Source organism: Somniosus microcephalus, chromosome 8 (genome assembly GCF_052327205.1).
Source record: "Somniosus microcephalus isolate GS21.2 chromosome 8, FLI_Smic_1.0, whole genome shotgun sequence".
In the NCBI taxonomy this organism is placed as follows: domain Eukaryota; kingdom Metazoa; phylum Chordata; class Chondrichthyes; order Squaliformes; family Somniosidae; genus Somniosus; species Somniosus microcephalus.
In genome coordinates, this window is record NC_140994.1 from 261,841,051 (window position 1) to 261,858,464 (window position 17,414).

Genomic DNA, 17,414 nt, shown 5'->3' on the forward strand with positions numbered 1-17,414 from the left:
GCTTCAAACAGCTGTCAAATGCTGATATTTCATCTGTCAAAAGGTCTTGACAGATGAAATATCAATCTGTGACGTCACCTGCTGCCGGGTGGCCCTTAATTGGCCTGCTGAGTCCGCTGGGTGGGCTCAACAAGGTCAATCAAGTCAAAATCGCGTGGGTTGGCTGGAACCCGATGGAGGCGGGACTACAACCCCGAAAGTTGTAGTCCCGCCTCCTACCCGCCTCCTCAATGAAAATCCAGCCCATAGAGTTCGCAAGCAAGGAACTTACGCTGAACCTTTATAAAACACTGGTTAGGCCTCAGCTGGAGTCTTGTGTTCAATGTTGGGCACCGCACTTTAGGAAGGATGTCAAGGCCTTGGAGAGGGTGCGGAGGAGATTGACCAGAATGGTACCGGGGATGAGGGACTTCAGTGATGTGGAAAGATTAAATAAGATGGGGTTGTTCTCCTTAGAGCAGAGAAGGTTAAGGAGAGATTTGATAGAGGTGTTCAAAAATCATGAAGGGTTTTGATAGAGTAAATAAGGAGAAAGTGTTTCCAGTGGCCAGGAGGGTTGGTAACTAGAGGAGACAGAATTAAGGTAATTGGCAAAATGGGGGGGAGATGAGGAGAATTTTGTTTTTCTGCAGCGAGTTGTTGTGATCTGGAATGCGCTGCCTGAAAGGGCGGTGGAAGCAAGATTCAATAGTAACTTTCAAAAGGGAATTGGATAAATATTTGAAGGGAAAACATTGAAGGTTATGGGGAAAGAGCAGGGTAATGGAACTAATTGGACAGCTTTTCCAAAGAGCCGGCACAGGCACAATGGGCCAAATGGCCTCCTTCTGTGCTGTATGACACAGCAGATTCTATGACAATGATTCTATGAAGTATAGCCACTGTTGTAATGCAGGAAACACGGCAGCAAATTAGTGCACAGCAAGCTCCCACAAACAGCAATGTGATAATGACCAGATAATCACCGTTTTAGTGATGTTGGTTGAGAAAAAGAAAAAGAAAGACTTGCATTTCTATAGCGCCTTTCGTGACCACCGAACGTCCCAAAGCACTTAATACAGCCAATGAAGTACTTTTTGAAACGTAGTCACTGTTGTAATTTGTGCACAGCAAGCTCCCACAAACAGCAATGTGATAGTGACCAGATAATCTGTTTCTTAGTGATGTTGATTGAGGGATAAATATTGGAAAGAACTCCCCCTGCTCTTCTTCCAAATAGTGGCCAGGGGATCTTTTACGTCCACCAGAGAGGGGCAGACGGGGCCTCGGTTTAATGTCTCACCCAGAAGACGGCTCCTCTGACAGTGCGGCACCCCCTCAGCGCTGCACTGGAGTATCAGCCGAGGGATAGATTTTGGCCAGTACACTGGGGAGAACGTCCCTGCTTTTCTTCCAATAGTGCCATGGAATCTTTATCATTCACCTGAACAGGCAGACAAGGCATCGGTTTATGATCTGATCTAAAAGGATTAAGTTAGGAGAATAGGTTGCATAAACGTGACTTGTATTCCCGCGAGTACAGGAGATTGAGTGATCTGAGCGAGGTGTTGGAAATGTTAAACGGATTCGATCGGGTAGATAGGGAGAAACTATTTCCTCCGGTGGGGGGAGTCCAGATCAAGGGGGCGTCACCTTAAAATGAGAGCCAGGCCGTTCAGGGGTGATGTCAGAAGGCACTTCTTCACACAAAGGGTAGTGGAAATCTGGAACTCTCTCCCCCAAAACGGTTGTGGATGCTGAGGGCCAATTGGAGTTTTCAGATTTTTTTGGGGTAAGGGTATCAAGGGATAGGGAGCAAAGGCGGGTAAATGGGATCGAGGTACAGATCAGTGAGGATCGAATTGAATGGCGGAGCAGGCCCGAGGGTCTGAATGGCCTCCTCCTGTTCCTAATCTTCACGTGTTCAATTCCCGCAGGAGCTGTACGAAGCCGGAGAGCTGCAGTGGGGCACAGACGAGAGCTCGTTTATTACCATCCTGGGCAACCGAAGCTTCTGCCATCTTCAGTTAGGTACGGTGACTGAACGAGCAGCGTGATGGGTGCGCCGTTCAACAGCCTCCCGCTCGGCCGATGTCTCAGCAGGTTAAACAAAAATCACCCGTTAACCAGTGATGTAATAAAACTCACTGCGCACTTGGTTCGAGTATAAAGCAAGGCTTTAATCAACTTGTTTCAGAACATGGAGGTCTAGTTGTACTTCACTAGTTCCTGTCTTACAAAATGTCCCTGGAAAGCTGGGCCCATGCCCGAGTATTTATACTCCTTGGATGGCGCCACCAGCTGGCCGCCCAGCGTTATTTCATGGGTAGTTTCTTTATGATGATGAGATTTATAACAACCAGTGTTCCCGCTAAGCTGCGTGTGAGTTTGTGATCGTGATTGTGAGTTTGTGATTGTGAGTGTGTGAGTGCATGAGTGTGTGTGTCAGTGAGTGTGAGAGTGTCAGTGAGTGTGTGTGAGTGTGAGTGTGAGTGTCAGTGAGTGAGTGTGTGTGTGAGTGCATGTGTGAATGAGTTTGTGCAAGTGTGAGTATGTGTGTGAGTGAGTGTGAGTTTGAGTGAGTGAGTGTGAGTGTGTGTGTGTGTGTGTGTAAGTGCAAGTGTGAGTGTGCAAGTGCGTGTGCGTGTGACTGAGTGTATGCGAGTGTGAGCATGTGTGAATGTGAGTGAGTGTGTGTGCGTGAGTGTATGAGTGTGTGTGTGTGAGCGTTTGAGTGAGTGTGAGTTTGAGTGAATGTGAGTGAGTGATTGTGTGTGTGAGTGTGAGTGTGATTGTTTGTGAGTGAGTGTGAGTGTGAATGTGATTGTATGTGAGTGTGTGTGTGAATGTGATTGTGTGTGAGTGTGAGTGTGTGTGAGTGTGAGTGTGATTGTGTGTGAGTGTGTGAATGTGATTGTGAGTGAGTGTGAGTGTATTTTAATGCATGTCGTTGACTGTGTGCTTGGAATGTTTCCCAGTGTTCGATGAATATCGGAATTTCGCTGGAAAGGAAATTGAAGAGAGTCTGAGGGGCGAACTGTCGGGAGACTTTGAGAAGCTGATGCTGGCCGTGGGTAAGATTAAACACTCTTGCTGATTGTTGGAGTGTCAAAGAAGTTTAAAAATAAGGCCGGGGCTGGGCAGAAATCTTGAATATTAACTTTAATCCTTTTAGCTACACTGACATCTTCATTAAGTGTTCGAGTTTATTTCTCTAAAGGGACATTAGTGAATCAGTTGGGATCTTAACATCAATCTAACAGCTTCATGGTCACCTTCAGTGATATCGTACTGCGCTACTGCACCCCGTACTGCGCTACTGCACCCCGTACTGCGCTACTGCACCCCGTGCTGTGCTACCGCACGCCGTACTGCACTACTGCACCCCGTACTGCACTACTGCACCCCGTACTGCACTACTGCACACCGTACTGCACTACTGCACACCGTACTGCGCTACTGCACCCCGTACTGCGCTACTGCACCCCGTACTGCGCTACTGCACCCCGTACTGCACTACTGCACCCCGTACTGCGCTACTGCACCCCGTGCTGTGCTACCGCACGCCGTACTGCGCTACCGCCCCCGTACTGCACTACTGCACCCCGTACTGCACTACTGCACACCGTACTGCGCTACTGCACCCCGTACTGCGCTACTGCACCCCGTACTGCGCTACTGCACCCCGTACTGCGCTACTGCACCTCGTACTGCGCTACAGCAACCGGTACTGCGCTATGTACCCCATACAGCACTACTCCACCCTGTACTGTGCTACTGCACCCCGTACTTTGCTACTGCACCCCGTACTGCGTTACCGCACCCCGTATTGCACTACCGCACCCCGTACTGCGCTACTGCACCCCGTACTGCGCTATAACAACCTGTACTGCGCTATGCACCCCATACTGCTCTACTCCACCCCATACTGCGCTACTGCACCCCATACTGCACTACTGCACCTCGTACTGTGCTACAGCACCCTGTACTGCTCTACCGCACCCTGTACTGCACTACCGCACCCTGTACTGCGCTACTGCACCTCGCACTGCACTACTGCATCCCGTACTGCGCTACTGCATCCCTTACTGCGCTACCACATCCCGTACTGCGCTACCGCACCCCGTACTGCACTACAGCAACCCGTACTGCGCTATGCACTCCGTACTGCACTACTTCACCCCGTACTGTGCTACAGCACCCCGTATTGCGCTACTGCACCCCGTACTGCGCTACTGCACCCCGTACTGCATTACCGTACCCTGTACTGCGCTACTGCACCCTGTATCACCCAGATTCAATGTTCCCGTTAAGCTGCACGGCTGTGCGGCTGTCTGGAGGTCCCGCGCAGGTCACTTGCCGGTGTTATAATGGAATAACCGCGCATGCGCAGAGATTTGAAGGGGCCACGCACCCAAAAAAACTTAGAGGGAACATTGCCCAGATTAGGGCTTTTTTGCGTCAATTTAACATATTTATATGCGTTGTAGCTAATGCTAGCATCGGATCTGTCCGATTCTGGCTTAACCACACCTTTTTTTTTGAATCCCGCAGTCAGATGCGTGAGGAATACCCAGGAATACTTCGCCAGCAGGTTATTCAAGGCAATGAAGGTAAAGGGACAAAAGGGACTTGCATTTCCACAACTCATCACATCCTTGGGATCCCCCGAAGCACTCTCCGCCCACAGAATTATCTTTAGTAGTCATAAGAACATAAGAATTAGGAGCAGGAGTCGGCTATTCAGCCCCTCGAGCCTGCCCCGCCATTCAATAAGATCATGGCTGACCATTGACCTGAACTCCACTTTCCCGCCCGATCCCCATATTCCTTGATTCCCCGAGAGTCCAAAAATCTATCGATCTCAGCCTTGAATATGCTCAATGATCCAGCATCCACAACCCTCTGGGGCAGAGAATTCCAAAGATTCACAACCCTCTGAGTGAAGAAATTTCTCCTCATCTCAGTCCTAAATGGCCGACCCCTTATCCTGAGACTATGCCCCCTAGTTCTAGACTCTCCAGCCAGGGGGAAACAACCTCTCAGCATCTACCCTGTCAATCCCCCTCAGAATCTTATATGTTTCAATGAGATCACCTCTCATTCTTCTAAACTCCAGAGAGTATCGGCCCATTCTACACAATCTCTCATCATAGGACAGCCCTCTCATCCCAGGAATCAATCTAGTGAACCTTCGTTGTGCCATCTCTAAGTCCTTCCTCAGATAAGGAGACCAAAACTGTGCACAGTGCTCCAGGTGTGGTCTCACCAAAGCCCTGTACAATTGGAGCAAGACTTCCTTACTCTTGTAATCCAACCCCCGTGCAATAAAGGCCAACATGCCGTTTGGCTTCCTAATTGCTTGATGTACCTGCATGCTAACTTTCTGTGATTCCTGTACGAGGACACATAGTCCCTGTTATAAGAACATAAGAAATAGGAGCAGGAGTCGGCCATTCGGCCCCTCGAGCCTGCTCCGCCATTCAATAAGATCATGGCTGATCTGATCTTGGCCTCAACTCCATTTTTCTGCCTGTTCCCCATAATTCTTGACTCCCCTGTCGTTCAAATGTCCATCTATCTCCGCCTTAAATATGTTCAGTGACTCTGCCTCCACTGCTCTCTGGGGTAGAGAATTCCAAAGATTCACGACCCTCTGAGAGAAGAAATTCCTCCTCGTCTCCGTCTTAAATGGGTGCCCCCTTATTCTGAAACTGCCCCCTAGTTCTAGATACCCCCACTAGGGGAAACATCCTCTCCGCATCCACCCTGTCAATCCCCCTCAGAATCTTATATATTTCAATAAGATCCCCTCTCATTCTTCTAAACTCCAATGAGTATAGGCCCAACCTGCTCAACTTTTCTTCATAAGACAACCCCTTCATCTCAGGAAACAACCTCGTGAACCTTCTCTGAACTGTCTCCAATGCAAGTATATCCCTCCTTAAATAAGGAGACCAAAACTGTACGCAGTACTCCAGGTGTGGTCTCACCAACGCCCTGTACAGTTGTAGCAAGACTTCCCTACTTTTATACTCCACCCCCCTTGCAATAAAGGCCAACATTCCATTAGCCTTCCTAATTACTTGCTGTACCTGCATGCTAACTTTTTGTGTTTCATGTACTCGGACCCCCAGATCCCTCTGTACCGCAGCATTTTGTACTCTCTCTCCATTTAAATAATATTTTGTTTTTCTGTTCTTCCTACCAAAGTGGATAACCTCACGTTTTCCCACATTTTACTCCAGCTGCCAAATGTTTGCCCACTCACTGAACCTGTCGTTATCCCTTTGCAGACTCTTTGGCCTCGATTTTCGGGCAGCTGTCGGGCGGCTTTTCATGCGGCCGTGGTCCGAAAATCGCGGAAAAAGCAGGCCGGGACCCCCCCCACCTGATTCCCCGCCCCGTCTGAATTTCGGACCGCCGTTTCCACGCGCCCCGCTTCAGTCCCGCCCGCCGCTGGCGGGACTGCTCGTCGGAGCACTAATCACCAATGATCACCTTGTTAAGGACGATTTTCCCGTGCCGTTGTGACTTTGGGGCTTTCCCCACCTGAAACCCGCCTGCGGGGAACCCCGCTGCCGAGAGCTGGCGTGAAAACAGCTGGCTTGCTTGCTTGCAGCAGCAGGTCGCTGAGGGCTGAAGAGATTTAAAGAGGCAGCATTTGCAGGCTGCAGGACCTTGTTGATCAAGGCTTGGGGGAACTATTTGAAGCCTTAGGAGCAGCTGCAGAAAGTTGGAGCCTCACACACTTCTCCAGTGTGAGCTCCTGGGAAGCCCCTCTCACCACCCTAACTCAGGACCTCCTCAACCGAGGCATCTGCTAGAAGCATGGGAGACCTTTGGCACCTTCCCTTCCTGGCATTAGAGGATCTCCAACAGCAGAGGCGGCAGCAGCAGAACCAGGAACAGCAGGATGATTACCAGGAGCACCAGGCTGCTGCTCACTCACCTGAAGCTGCACAAGCCAGAAGGGGCCAGTGCTTGGAAGTGGCTTGAGAGCACCTTGCTGCGCTTTAGGGGGCCAGTGGGACCCGTTTCTGCACTGGCAGTCCTACTCAGAAGGACTTCCATGAAGATCTGGTTTCTCTGTTCAACAGATGGCCAACGCTCCTCAAGTGATGAGCACTCACCATGTTTTCCGTATGCTGGCGAGTTATCTCCTCCATGGAGGTTGCCAACCTTTCCATGGTGATGCGTTCATGTGCCAATGACTCCACAAAGGCTCTGCTCATGGTCGCTATGGACTCCTCCATTCGCTCCACACTCGCAGCGACCCTGGAGACAAAACCTGCCAGAGACTCCTGCATCTGTGCATGGAGATCCATCACCTCTTCTCTTGCGGATGGACCCAGAGGCAGAGGGTCGAGATGCAGCGCAGCTGAGCTGAGCTGGCAGAGCCCTGCACCCTCCGACGAGGACTCTCCACTGCTGTCCCTGTCTCCAGAATCTGCTGAGGCTCACTTGTCAGCTGTGAAACACCAGGTGACAACACTACTCTATGTCCCAAAGGTCCCCCCGAGGTGTAAGTGTCTGCGCTGGTGCTGGGTGCGCTTACTTCTGCTGACGCTGCACCCTCAGAGGTTGGAGCTTCCTCTGAGGAGTCTGGCTGCACAGCCTCTTCCTCCTCCACAGTGAGGACGGGGGCTCTGGATGGTACTGTGGGGGAGTAAAGGAAGGAGTTACAGATGTAACGCCAAGGTTCCTCTGGTGACTCCCAGCGAGTTGGCATCTGCTGACACCTGCATCCATGCAGCATTGGTCTCAGTGGGAGGCCTCTTCCTCCCTGACCTAGGGAAGAGGACCTCCCTGTGGGCCCTAACCCCATCCAATAATGCCTGCAGTGAAGCCTTGTCGAATTTGAAGGCAGCTCGGGGTCTGGCACTGGCCACAGCTGCTGCAGGCTCCTTTGCCATCCTGTATGGTTCATTTGGAAGCCTTCAGAGGAAGCAATGCTTGCTATGGAACTTGAAAGCACCACGAATGATGACATCATACTGTGGGGATTTCTGACTCGATTTAGACAATTAGCAAGGCTTCCCACATGCTGGGAATTAATTGGCCAATTGAGGGAAAATTGCGTGGGGCTGGCTGATACTTTTTTATGTGTGTCAGAAACCCCACATTCGGGGAAACCCGACCATTTCCCACACAAGCCGAAAATCGGGGCCTTTGTGTCCTCCTCACAACTTGCTTTCCCATCTATCTTTGTATCGTCAGCAAATTTGGCTACAGTACACTCGGTCCCTTCATCCAAGTCATTAATATAGATTGTAAATAGTTGAGGCCCCAGCACTGATCCCTGTGGCACCCCACTAGTTACAGTTTTCCAACCTGAACATGACCCATTTATCCCGACTCTCTGTTTCCTGTTAGTTAGCCAATCCTCTATCCATGCTAATATATTACCCCCAACACCATGAGCTCTTATCTTGCGCAGTAACCTTTCATGTGGCACTTTATTGAATGCCTTTTGGAAATCCAAATACACTACATCTACTGGTTCCCCTTTATCCACCCTGCTCGTTACATCCTCAAAGAAATTTAGCAAATTTGTCAAACACGATTTCCCTTTCATAAAACCATGCTGCCTCAGCTTGAGCTATATTATGATTTTCTATTCCCTTAATAATGGATTCCAGCATTTTCCTACTTTCTGTCTCCCTCCTTTCTTGAATATGGGCGTTACATTTGCGGTTTTCCAATCCGCTGGGACCTTTCCAGAATCTAGGGAAGATTACAACCAATGCATCCACTATCTCTACAGCCATCTCTTTTAAGACCCTAGGATGCAGGCCATCAGGTCCAGGGGACTTGTCAGCCTTTAGTCCCATTAGTTTGCCTAGTACTTTTTCTCTAGTGATAGTGATTGTTTTAAGTTCCTCCCTCCCTTTTGCCCTTTGATTTTCCACGATTATTGGGATGCTTTTAGTGTCTTCTACCGTGAACAGATACAAAATATTTGTTCGAAGTCTCTGCCATTTCCTTGTTTCCCATTATTAATTCCCCAGTCTCATCCTCTAAGGGACCAATGTTTACTTTAGCTACTCTCTTCCTTTTTATATACTTGTAGAAGCTCTTACTGTCTGTTTTTATATTTCTTGCTAGTTTACTCTCATAATCTAATTTCTCCCTCTATTATTTTTATGCAAGTTTCTAAAATGTTCCCAATCTTAATAATAATCATAATCAACTTTATTGTCATTGTTAGTGCACAAGTGCAGTACAACGAAATGTAGGCTTGCGGCTCCCGAGAGTGTACATTTAGATTAAGACATTTAAACATTCAACATTCATTTGGCTTGTAATACATTAACATAAACATAACCATAATAAAGTGCATTGGCAGATGTGCAGGCTTTAGAGTTTATTTGTGGAGTTCAGTAGGGTGACAGCCCTGGGAAAGAAGCTGTTCCTAAATCTGGTCGTTCGGGTGCGAATGCATCTGTAGCGTCTCCCAGATGGCAGGGGGGCGAACAGACTGTGGCTGGGTTGGGTAGGGTCTTTGATGATGGTCCGTGACCTTCGTAAACAGCGTTTCTGGTATATGTGCTCTATGGTCGGTCGGTGGCCTACCACTAATCTTCACAATGTTGTATGCCTTTTCTTTCAATTTGATACCATCTTCAACGTCCTTAGTTAGCCACGGATGGTTCAGCCTTCGTGTAGAGTCTTTCTTTCTCACTGGAATATATCTTTGTTGAGAGTTATGAAATATCTCCTTAAAAGTCTGCCACTGCTTATCTGCCGTCTTACCTTTTAATCTATTTCCCAGTCCGCTTTAGCCAACTCTGTCTTCATAACCCGTGTAATTGCCTTTATTTCAGTTTAAGACACTAGTTTCAGACCCAAGTTTCTCACCCTCAAACTGAATGTGAAATTCTATCACTCTTCCCTAGATCATTAATTAATCCTGTCTCATTACACATTACCAGATCTAAAATAGCTTGTTCCCTGGTTGGTTCTACAACATATTGTTCAAAGAAACTGCCCTGAATATACTCTATGAACTTGTCCTCAAGGCTACCTGTGCCAATTTGATTTGTCCAATCTATATGAAGATTAAAATCGCCCACGATTATTACAGTACCTTTCTTACAAGCCCCCATTATTTCTTGATTTATACTCTGTCCTACAGTGTAGCTACTGTTAGGAGGCCTATAAACTACTCCCACCAGTGACTTCTTTCCCTTATTATTTCTTATCTCCACCCAAATTGATTCTACATCTTGATCTTCTGAGCCAAGATCATTTCTCACTACTGCACTGATCTCATCCTTTATTAACAGAGCTACCCCACCTGTTTTTCCTTTCTGCCTATCCTTCCGAAATGTCAAATACCCCTGAATATTCAGTTCCCAGCCTCGGTCACCTTGCCACCATGTCTCTGTGATGGCTATCAGATCATACCCATTTATTTCTATTTGTGCCATCAACTCATCTATCTTGTTACGAATGCTGTGTGCATTCAGATAAAGAGCCTTTCATTTTGTCTTTTTACCATTTTCCTCTACTCTGACCCTATTTGCTGGTGCACTCTTATGCTTGTACTTCCTTCCTGTCACACTCTGGTTATCATTACCCCTGTCGCTGCTGTTGTTATGTAGGCAGATGCAGCAGCCAGTTTGCACACAGCAAGATCCCACAATCTGCATTGAAAGAAAGAACTTGCATTTCCATAGCGCCTTTCACAACCTCAGGATGTCCCAAAGCACTTTACAGTAAATTAAATACTTTTGAAGTGTAGTCACTGTTGTAATGTAGGAAATGTGGCAGCCAATTTGTGCACAGCAAGCTCCCATAAACAGCAGTGAATTAAGTAATTGGTAATCTGTTTTAGTGATGTTGGTTGAGGGATAAATATTGGCCAGGACACCGAGAATAACTCCCCTGCTCTTCTTTGAATAGTGCCCATGGGATTCTTTACGTCCATCTGAGGGGGCGGATTGGACCTCGGTTTAACATCTCATCTGAAAGACGGCACCTCCGACAGAGTACTGCGCGCAGTTCTGGTCACCACGTTGCAGGAAGGATGTGATTGCACTAGAGAGGGTGCAGAGGAGATTTACAAGGATGTTGCCTGGGCTGGAGAATTTTAGCTATGAGGAAAGATTGGAGAGGCTGGGGTTGTTTTCTTTGGAACAGAGGAGACTGAGGGGAGATTTAATTGAAGTGTATAAAATTATGAGGGGCCTCGATAGAGTGGATAGGATGGACCCATTTCCCATAGCCGAGAGGTCAAGAACCAGGGGGCGTGGATTTAAAGTAATTGGCAGAAGGATTTGAGGGGAAATTTCTTCACCCAGAGGGTGGTGGGGGTCTGGAACTCACTGCCTGAAAGGGTGGTAGAGGCAGGAACCCTCGTCACATTAAAAAAGTTCTTGGATATGCCCTTGAAGTGCCGGAACCTACAGGGCTACGGACCAAGAGCTGGAAAGTGGGATTAGGCTGGAGAGCTCTTTGTCGGCTGGCACGGACACGATGGGCCGAATGGCCTCCTTCTGTGCTGTAAATTTCTATGATTCTATGATGACAGTGCAGCACCCCCTCAGCACTGCGCTGGGAGCACCAGCCTAGATTATGTGCGCATATATCTGGAGTGGGTCGATGAACCCATGACCGTCTGACTCAGAGGCGAGAGTGCAACCCACTGAGCCAAGACTGACACCTGGAAGCATGAAGGTGATGTCCTATCAGATGCTGAGCTTTGCTTGGATTGTCTCCATGGTGTATTCACAAGACCGGTGAGGAGTCCACGCACCGAGCTATTTGTAGAATGAATGCCAGTTGAGGTGTGTGTCTCTTTCTCTCTCCTCGTGTGCAGGGTATGGGTACCAGGGACAACACGCTGATCCGAATCATGGTTTCCCGCAGCGAGATCGACATGTTGGACATCAGGGAAGAGTTTAGGAAGAAGTACGAGAAATCGCTGCACGGTATGATTAGGGTGAGTCCCAGCATCACGCCGTGTTTGAACCGCGGGCGGCTTTCTTCAACCCTTAGGTAGGTCCGCCGAACTCCAGCCGTCCACTTAAAACAAATAGGGGGAGAAATTCATTATAGCCTGTTTGGGGCGCTAACTTTTAAAAGTTGAGAAAATTAGCGCCAGGCGCTAATGTTTCTAAACTTTTGAAAAATTTGCCGTTTACGCTCCAGGAAGGGAGTGGGATGCTATATCAAGCACTCCACTTCCTCCTTGGAGCCAATCGGCAGTGGGCGGGGCGGAGACCTCAGCAGCGCTGCACACTGGGCCGTGCCGCGCCGCCGCGTTCAAAGGCTCCTCCCCTCCCTTAAAGGGAAGGGCCATCGCCGCAGGCTCTGCAATAGAAAAAGTACCGACCTGGACCACCAAGGCAGCCGCGATCCCGCGCGATCATCCCGGCGCTCAGGAACCCGCAAAAAAAAATCTAGAACAAGAAAGGTAATTTTTTTCCACTTACCTCGGCCACCTCGCCTTTAATCGTTGCCCCCCTGAAGCGGCCGGCCGCCCGACACACGCCTCCTGCAGCTGTCGGTGTTTCCGCCCGGCGCTAGTGCAGGGGGCGGAAGTCAATTTTGGGTCCAGGGCGCTACCGGGACGATGCGCATGGTGATAACGTCACAATCTCCAGGGGCCCTAACAATAGGTGTAAAGGCATCTGATCTCGCCCCCATAGTTCTCAGTGTAGCCACTGTGTGCTTGGGGGAAAATGTCCCTGGGCTGGAGAGAGGGGGAAAATCAACCAGGGTTCCTGCTCCTGTTCACTGTCCTGCCCTGTCCTGTCGAACTGTATTTGTATGTATGTGTGTGTGTATGTATGTGTTCGTCTGCCTATATGTGCAGGTATGTGTGCATTTGTGCATTTGTGTGTGTATGTGTGTGTGTTTATGTGTGTGTGGCTGCAGTGTGTGTGTTTCTGTGTGTTCATGTATGTTTGCATGTGTATGTGTTTGTATGTGTGTGTGTTTCTGTATGCATGTGTGTTTGTGTATGTTTCTGTGTGTGTATTTGTGTATTTGTGTGTTCATGTGTGTGTGTTTGTGTGTGTTTCTGTATGGGTGTGTGTTTCTGTATGGGTGTGTGTTTGTGTGTGGTTCTGTATGGGTGTGTGTTTGTGTGTGTTTCTTTATGGGTGTGTATTTGTGTGTGTTTCTGTATGGGTGTGTGTTTGTGTGTGTTTCTGTATGGGTGTGTGTTTGTGTGTGGTTCTGTATGGGTGTGTGTTTGTGTGTGGTTCTGTATGGGTGTGTGTTTGTGTGTGTTTCTGTATGTGTGTGTGTTTCTGTATGGGTGTGTGTTTGTGTGTGTTTCTGTATGGGTGTGTGTTTCTGTATGGGTGTGTGTTTGTGTGTGGTTCTGTATGGGTGTGTGTTTGTGTGTGTTTCTGTATCTGTGCTTGCGTGTGTTGGGTGAGGACAGGCTCAGGCTTGAATAGAATGTTTCCCCCCACGGTCAATCTGCCAGCTGGCACTCGTTGTGTTATGAAAAATGGCCACTTGGTTGAGATACCCGAGAGTGGAATGGAAGCGTATCTCAGCGCTACTGAGTGTGGCAACCTTACCAGCCCGCACCACCGCCGGTCAACCCTACCAGCCCGTGCCACCGCCGGTCAACCTTACCAGCCCGCGCCACCGCCGGTCAACCTTACCAGCCCATGCCACTGACAGTCAGCCTTACCAGCCCATGCCATTGACAGTCAGCCTTACCAGACCATGCCACCACCGGTCAGTCTTAACAGCCCTCGCTACCCACGGTCAGCCTTACCAGCCCGCACCACCGCCAGTCAGTCCTACCAGTGTGCGCCACCCATGGGAAGCCTCCCTCGCTGGGAGCTTGAGACATTCAAAGACGGTCAGGAAAGGGAAGATGGCTAACGCCCGCACTCCCAATTGACGTAGCTGGCGAGCGATGGACTCACAAAACCGCCGGCCATCCCGTAATGCGAGGCGGGGAGAAATTGATGGGGAGGGCAAGGAATGCAACAATCAACTCACCGCTTCCGGGACCGCCAAACCTGCAACAGCAGGTAAAGAGGTGGTGGTGGTGGGGGGGCGGATACCAAAGGAATAAAGGCGCGAATGCTTTGCGAGGATCAACTCGCCATCTTGTGTCACTGCTGTCCGCTTCCTTTCAGAGCGACACCTCCGGAGATTACAAACGAGCTCTGCTGCGGCTTTGCGGAGGCGATGACGAGTGAGTCTCTTCACCTTCCCATTCCTCCTTGTGTGATTAAAACGGGTCGGCGCGGTGGGTTTCACAGTCTCCAGGGGAACTCCGCCAGTACCGCGGCCATTTGTTTAAAAGAAAGCCTGCCAAGTGCTGGGGGGTGCAAGGCAGGTCAGTCAGTACCCTGACAGGGGAAGAGATAGGTTAAAGGATTCGATCGGGTAGATAGAGAGAAACTATTTTCTCTGGTGGGGGGAGTCCAGAACAAGGGGGCAGAACCTAAAAATTAGAGCCAGGCCGTTCAGGGGTGATGTCAGGAAGCACTTCTTCACACAAAGGGTAGTGGAAATCTGGAACTCTCTCCCCCAAAAAGCTGTTGAGTCTGGGGGTCAATTGGAAATTTCAAAACTGAGATTGAAAGATTTTATTAGGTAAGGATATTAAGGGTTATGGAACCAAGGCAGGTATATAGAGTTAGTTCACAGATCTGCCATGATCTAATTGAATGGCGGAACAGGCTCGAGGGGCTGTTCCACCATTCCTACATTCCTGTCCTCCCAGAGAGATGGTCAGGAGGGAGCTCTGATTATGGAATCAGATGACTTTAATACTATGCTCTTCTCTGTGCATCTGCTATTTTCTATATCGTATCGCTGGGCTGTCTTAAGTTAAGTTCTATTGGAGGTTGGTCTTGACAGTGTGGCCTCTATTATTGGCCACAATGAAAGAGACCTCAATTTCCCCACACCCCAGTGCTTAATGGGAACTGGTGGATAATGGTGAGTTCCCAAATCAAGGATAAAGGGTTGAATTGGGTTGGGTTGGGTTGAGTTGAGTTGGGTTGCGTTGAGTTGGGTTGTGTTGGGTTGTGTTGAGTTGGGTTGAGTTGTGTTGAGTTGGGTTGCGTTGAGTTGGGTTGTGTTGAGTTGGGTTGAGTTGTGTTGAGTTGGGTTGAGTTGAGTTGAGTTGAGTTTGGTTGAGTTGAGTTGGGTTGAGTTGAGTTGTGTTCAGTTGAGTTGGGTTGAGTTGAGTTGGGTTGAGTTGGGTTGAGTTGAGTTGGGTTGGGTTGAGTTGGGTTGAGTTGGGTTGAGTTGGATTGGGTTGAGTTGAGTTGGGTTGAGTTGGGTTGAGTTGAGTTGAGTTTGGTTGAGTTGAGTTGGGTTGAGTTGGGTTGAGTTGAGTTGGGTTGAGTTGAGTTGGGTTGAGTTGAGTTGGGTTGAGTTGAGTTGGGTTGGGTTGAGTTGGGTTGAGTTGGGTTGAGTTGGATTGGGTTGAGTTGAGTTGGGTTGAGTTGGGTTGTGTTGAGTTGGGTTGAGTTGGGTTGTGTTGAGTTGGGTTGAGTTGTGTTGAGTTGAGTTGGGTTGAGTTGAGTTGAGTTTGGTTGAGTTGAGTTGGGTTGAGTTGGGTTGAGTTGAGTTGGGTTGAGTTGAGTTGGGTTGAGTTGAGTTGGGTTGAGTTGAGTTGGGTTGAGTTGGGTTGAGTTGGATTGGGTTGAGTTGAGTTGGGTTGAGTTGGGTTGAGTTGAGTTGGGTTGGGTTGGGTTGAGTTGGGTTGGGCTGAGTTGAGTTGGGTTGAGTTGAGTTGGGTTGAGTTGAGTTGGGTTGAGTTGGGTTGAGTTGAGTTGGGTTGAGTTGGGTTGAGTTGAGTTGGGTTGAGTTGGGTTGAGTTGAGTTGGGTTGGGTTGAGTTGGGTTGAGTTGGGTTGAGTTGGATTGGGTTGAGTTGAGTTGGGTTGAGTTGAGTTGAGTTGGGTTGGGTTGAGTTGGGTTGGGTTGGGTTGAGTTGGGTTGAGTTGAGTAGAGTTTAGTTGGGTTGAGTTTAGTTGAGTTGAGTTGAGTTGAGTTGTGGAGAGTTGAGTTGGGTTGAGTTGAGTTGGGTTGAATTGAGTTCAGTTGAGTTAGGTTGGGTTGAGTTGGATTGGGTTGAGTTGGGTTGGGTTGAGTTGGGTTGGGTTGAGTTGAGTTGGGTTGGGTTGAGTTGAGTTGGGTTGAGTTGAGTTGGGTTGAGTTGGGTTGAGTTGATTTGGGTTGGGTTGAGTTGGGTTGAGTTGGGTTGGGTTGAGTTGGGTTGAGTTGGGTTGAGTTGGGTTGGGTTGAGTTGGGTTGAGTTGAGTTGGGTTGAGTTGAGTTGGGTTGAGTTGAGTTGGGTTGGGTTGAGTTGGGTTGAGTTGAGTTGAGTTGGGTTGGGTTGGGTTGAGTTTAGTTGGGTTTAGTTGGGTTGAGTTGAGTTCAGTTGAGTTAGGTTGAGGAGTTCAGTTGAGTTCAGTTGAGTTCAGTTGAGTTCAGTTGGGTTGAGTTGGGTTGAGTTGGGTTGAGTTGGGTTGAGTTGAGTTGGGTTGAGTTTAGTTGAGTTGAGTTGAGTTGGGTTGAGTTGAGTTGAGTTGAGTTGGGTTGAGTTGGGTTGGGTTGAGTTGGGTTGAGTTGGGTTGGGTTGGGTTGGGTTGAGTTGAGTTGGGTTGAGTTGGGTTGGGTTGAGTTGAGTCGAGTTGGGTTGAGTTGAGTTGACTTGAGTTGGGTTATGTTGAGTTGGGTTGAGTTGTGTTGATTTGAGTTGAGTTGGGTTGAGTTGTGTTGGGTTGGGTTAGGTGGAGTTGGGTTGAGTTGAGTTGGGTTGAGTTGAGTTGGCTTGAGTTGGCTTGAGCTGGGTTGAGTTGGATTGAGTTGGGTTGAGTTGGGTTGAGTTGGGTTGGGTTGAGTTTGGGTTGGCTTGAGTTGGGTTGAGTTGGCTTGAGTTGGCTTGAGTTGGGTTGAGTTGATTTGAGCTGAGTTGGGTTGGGTTGAGTTGAGTTGGCTTGAGTTGGTTTGGGTTGAGTTGGGTTGAGTTGGGTTGGGTTGAGTTGAGTTGGGTTGAGTTGGGTTGAGTTGAGTTGGGTTGAGTTGAGTTGGGTTGAGTTGGGTTGAGTTGAGTTGGGTTGAGTTGAGTTGAGTTGGGTTGGGTTGAGTTGGGTTGGTTTGAGTTGGGTTGGGTTGAGTTGAGTTGGGTTGAGTTGAGTTGAGTTGGGTTGAGTTGAGTTGGGTTGAGTTGAGTTGGGTTGAGTTGGGTTGAGTTGGGTTGAGTTGAGTTGAGTTGTGGTGAGTTGAGTTGGGTTGAGTTGAGTTGGGTTGAGTTGAGTTGGGTTGAGTTGGGTTGAGTTGAGTTGGGTTGAGTTGAGTTGGGTTGAGTTGAGTTGGGTTGAGTTGAGTTGGGTTGAGTTGGGTTGAGTTGAGTTGGGTTGAGTTGAGTTGGGTTGAGTTGAGTTGGGTTGAGTTGAGTTGAGTTGCGTTGAGTTGCGTTGAGTTGGGTTGAGTTGT

At 48.8% G+C, this 17,414-nt stretch overlaps 1 protein-coding gene across 3 annotated transcripts in view; it reads left to right on the forward strand.

The window, feature by feature from the left end:
• anxa6 (annexin A6) overlaps window positions 1–17,414 on the forward strand; it is a 196,547-nt gene that overhangs the window by 119,828 nt on the left and 59,305 nt on the right. For all 3 annotated transcript variants that reach the window (XM_085996006.1, XM_085996007.1, XM_085996005.1), the window contains exons 9-13: window positions 1,917–2,010; window positions 2,958–3,053; window positions 4,534–4,592; window positions 11,804–11,926; window positions 14,094–14,152. In XM_085996006.1, the coding sequence (XP_085852132.1) occupies window positions 1,917–2,010; window positions 2,958–3,053; window positions 4,534–4,592; window positions 11,804–11,926; window positions 14,094–14,152 (431 nt within the window). The remainder of the gene's footprint in view (window positions 1–1,916; window positions 2,011–2,957; window positions 3,054–4,533; window positions 4,593–11,803; window positions 11,927–14,093; window positions 14,153–17,414) is intronic.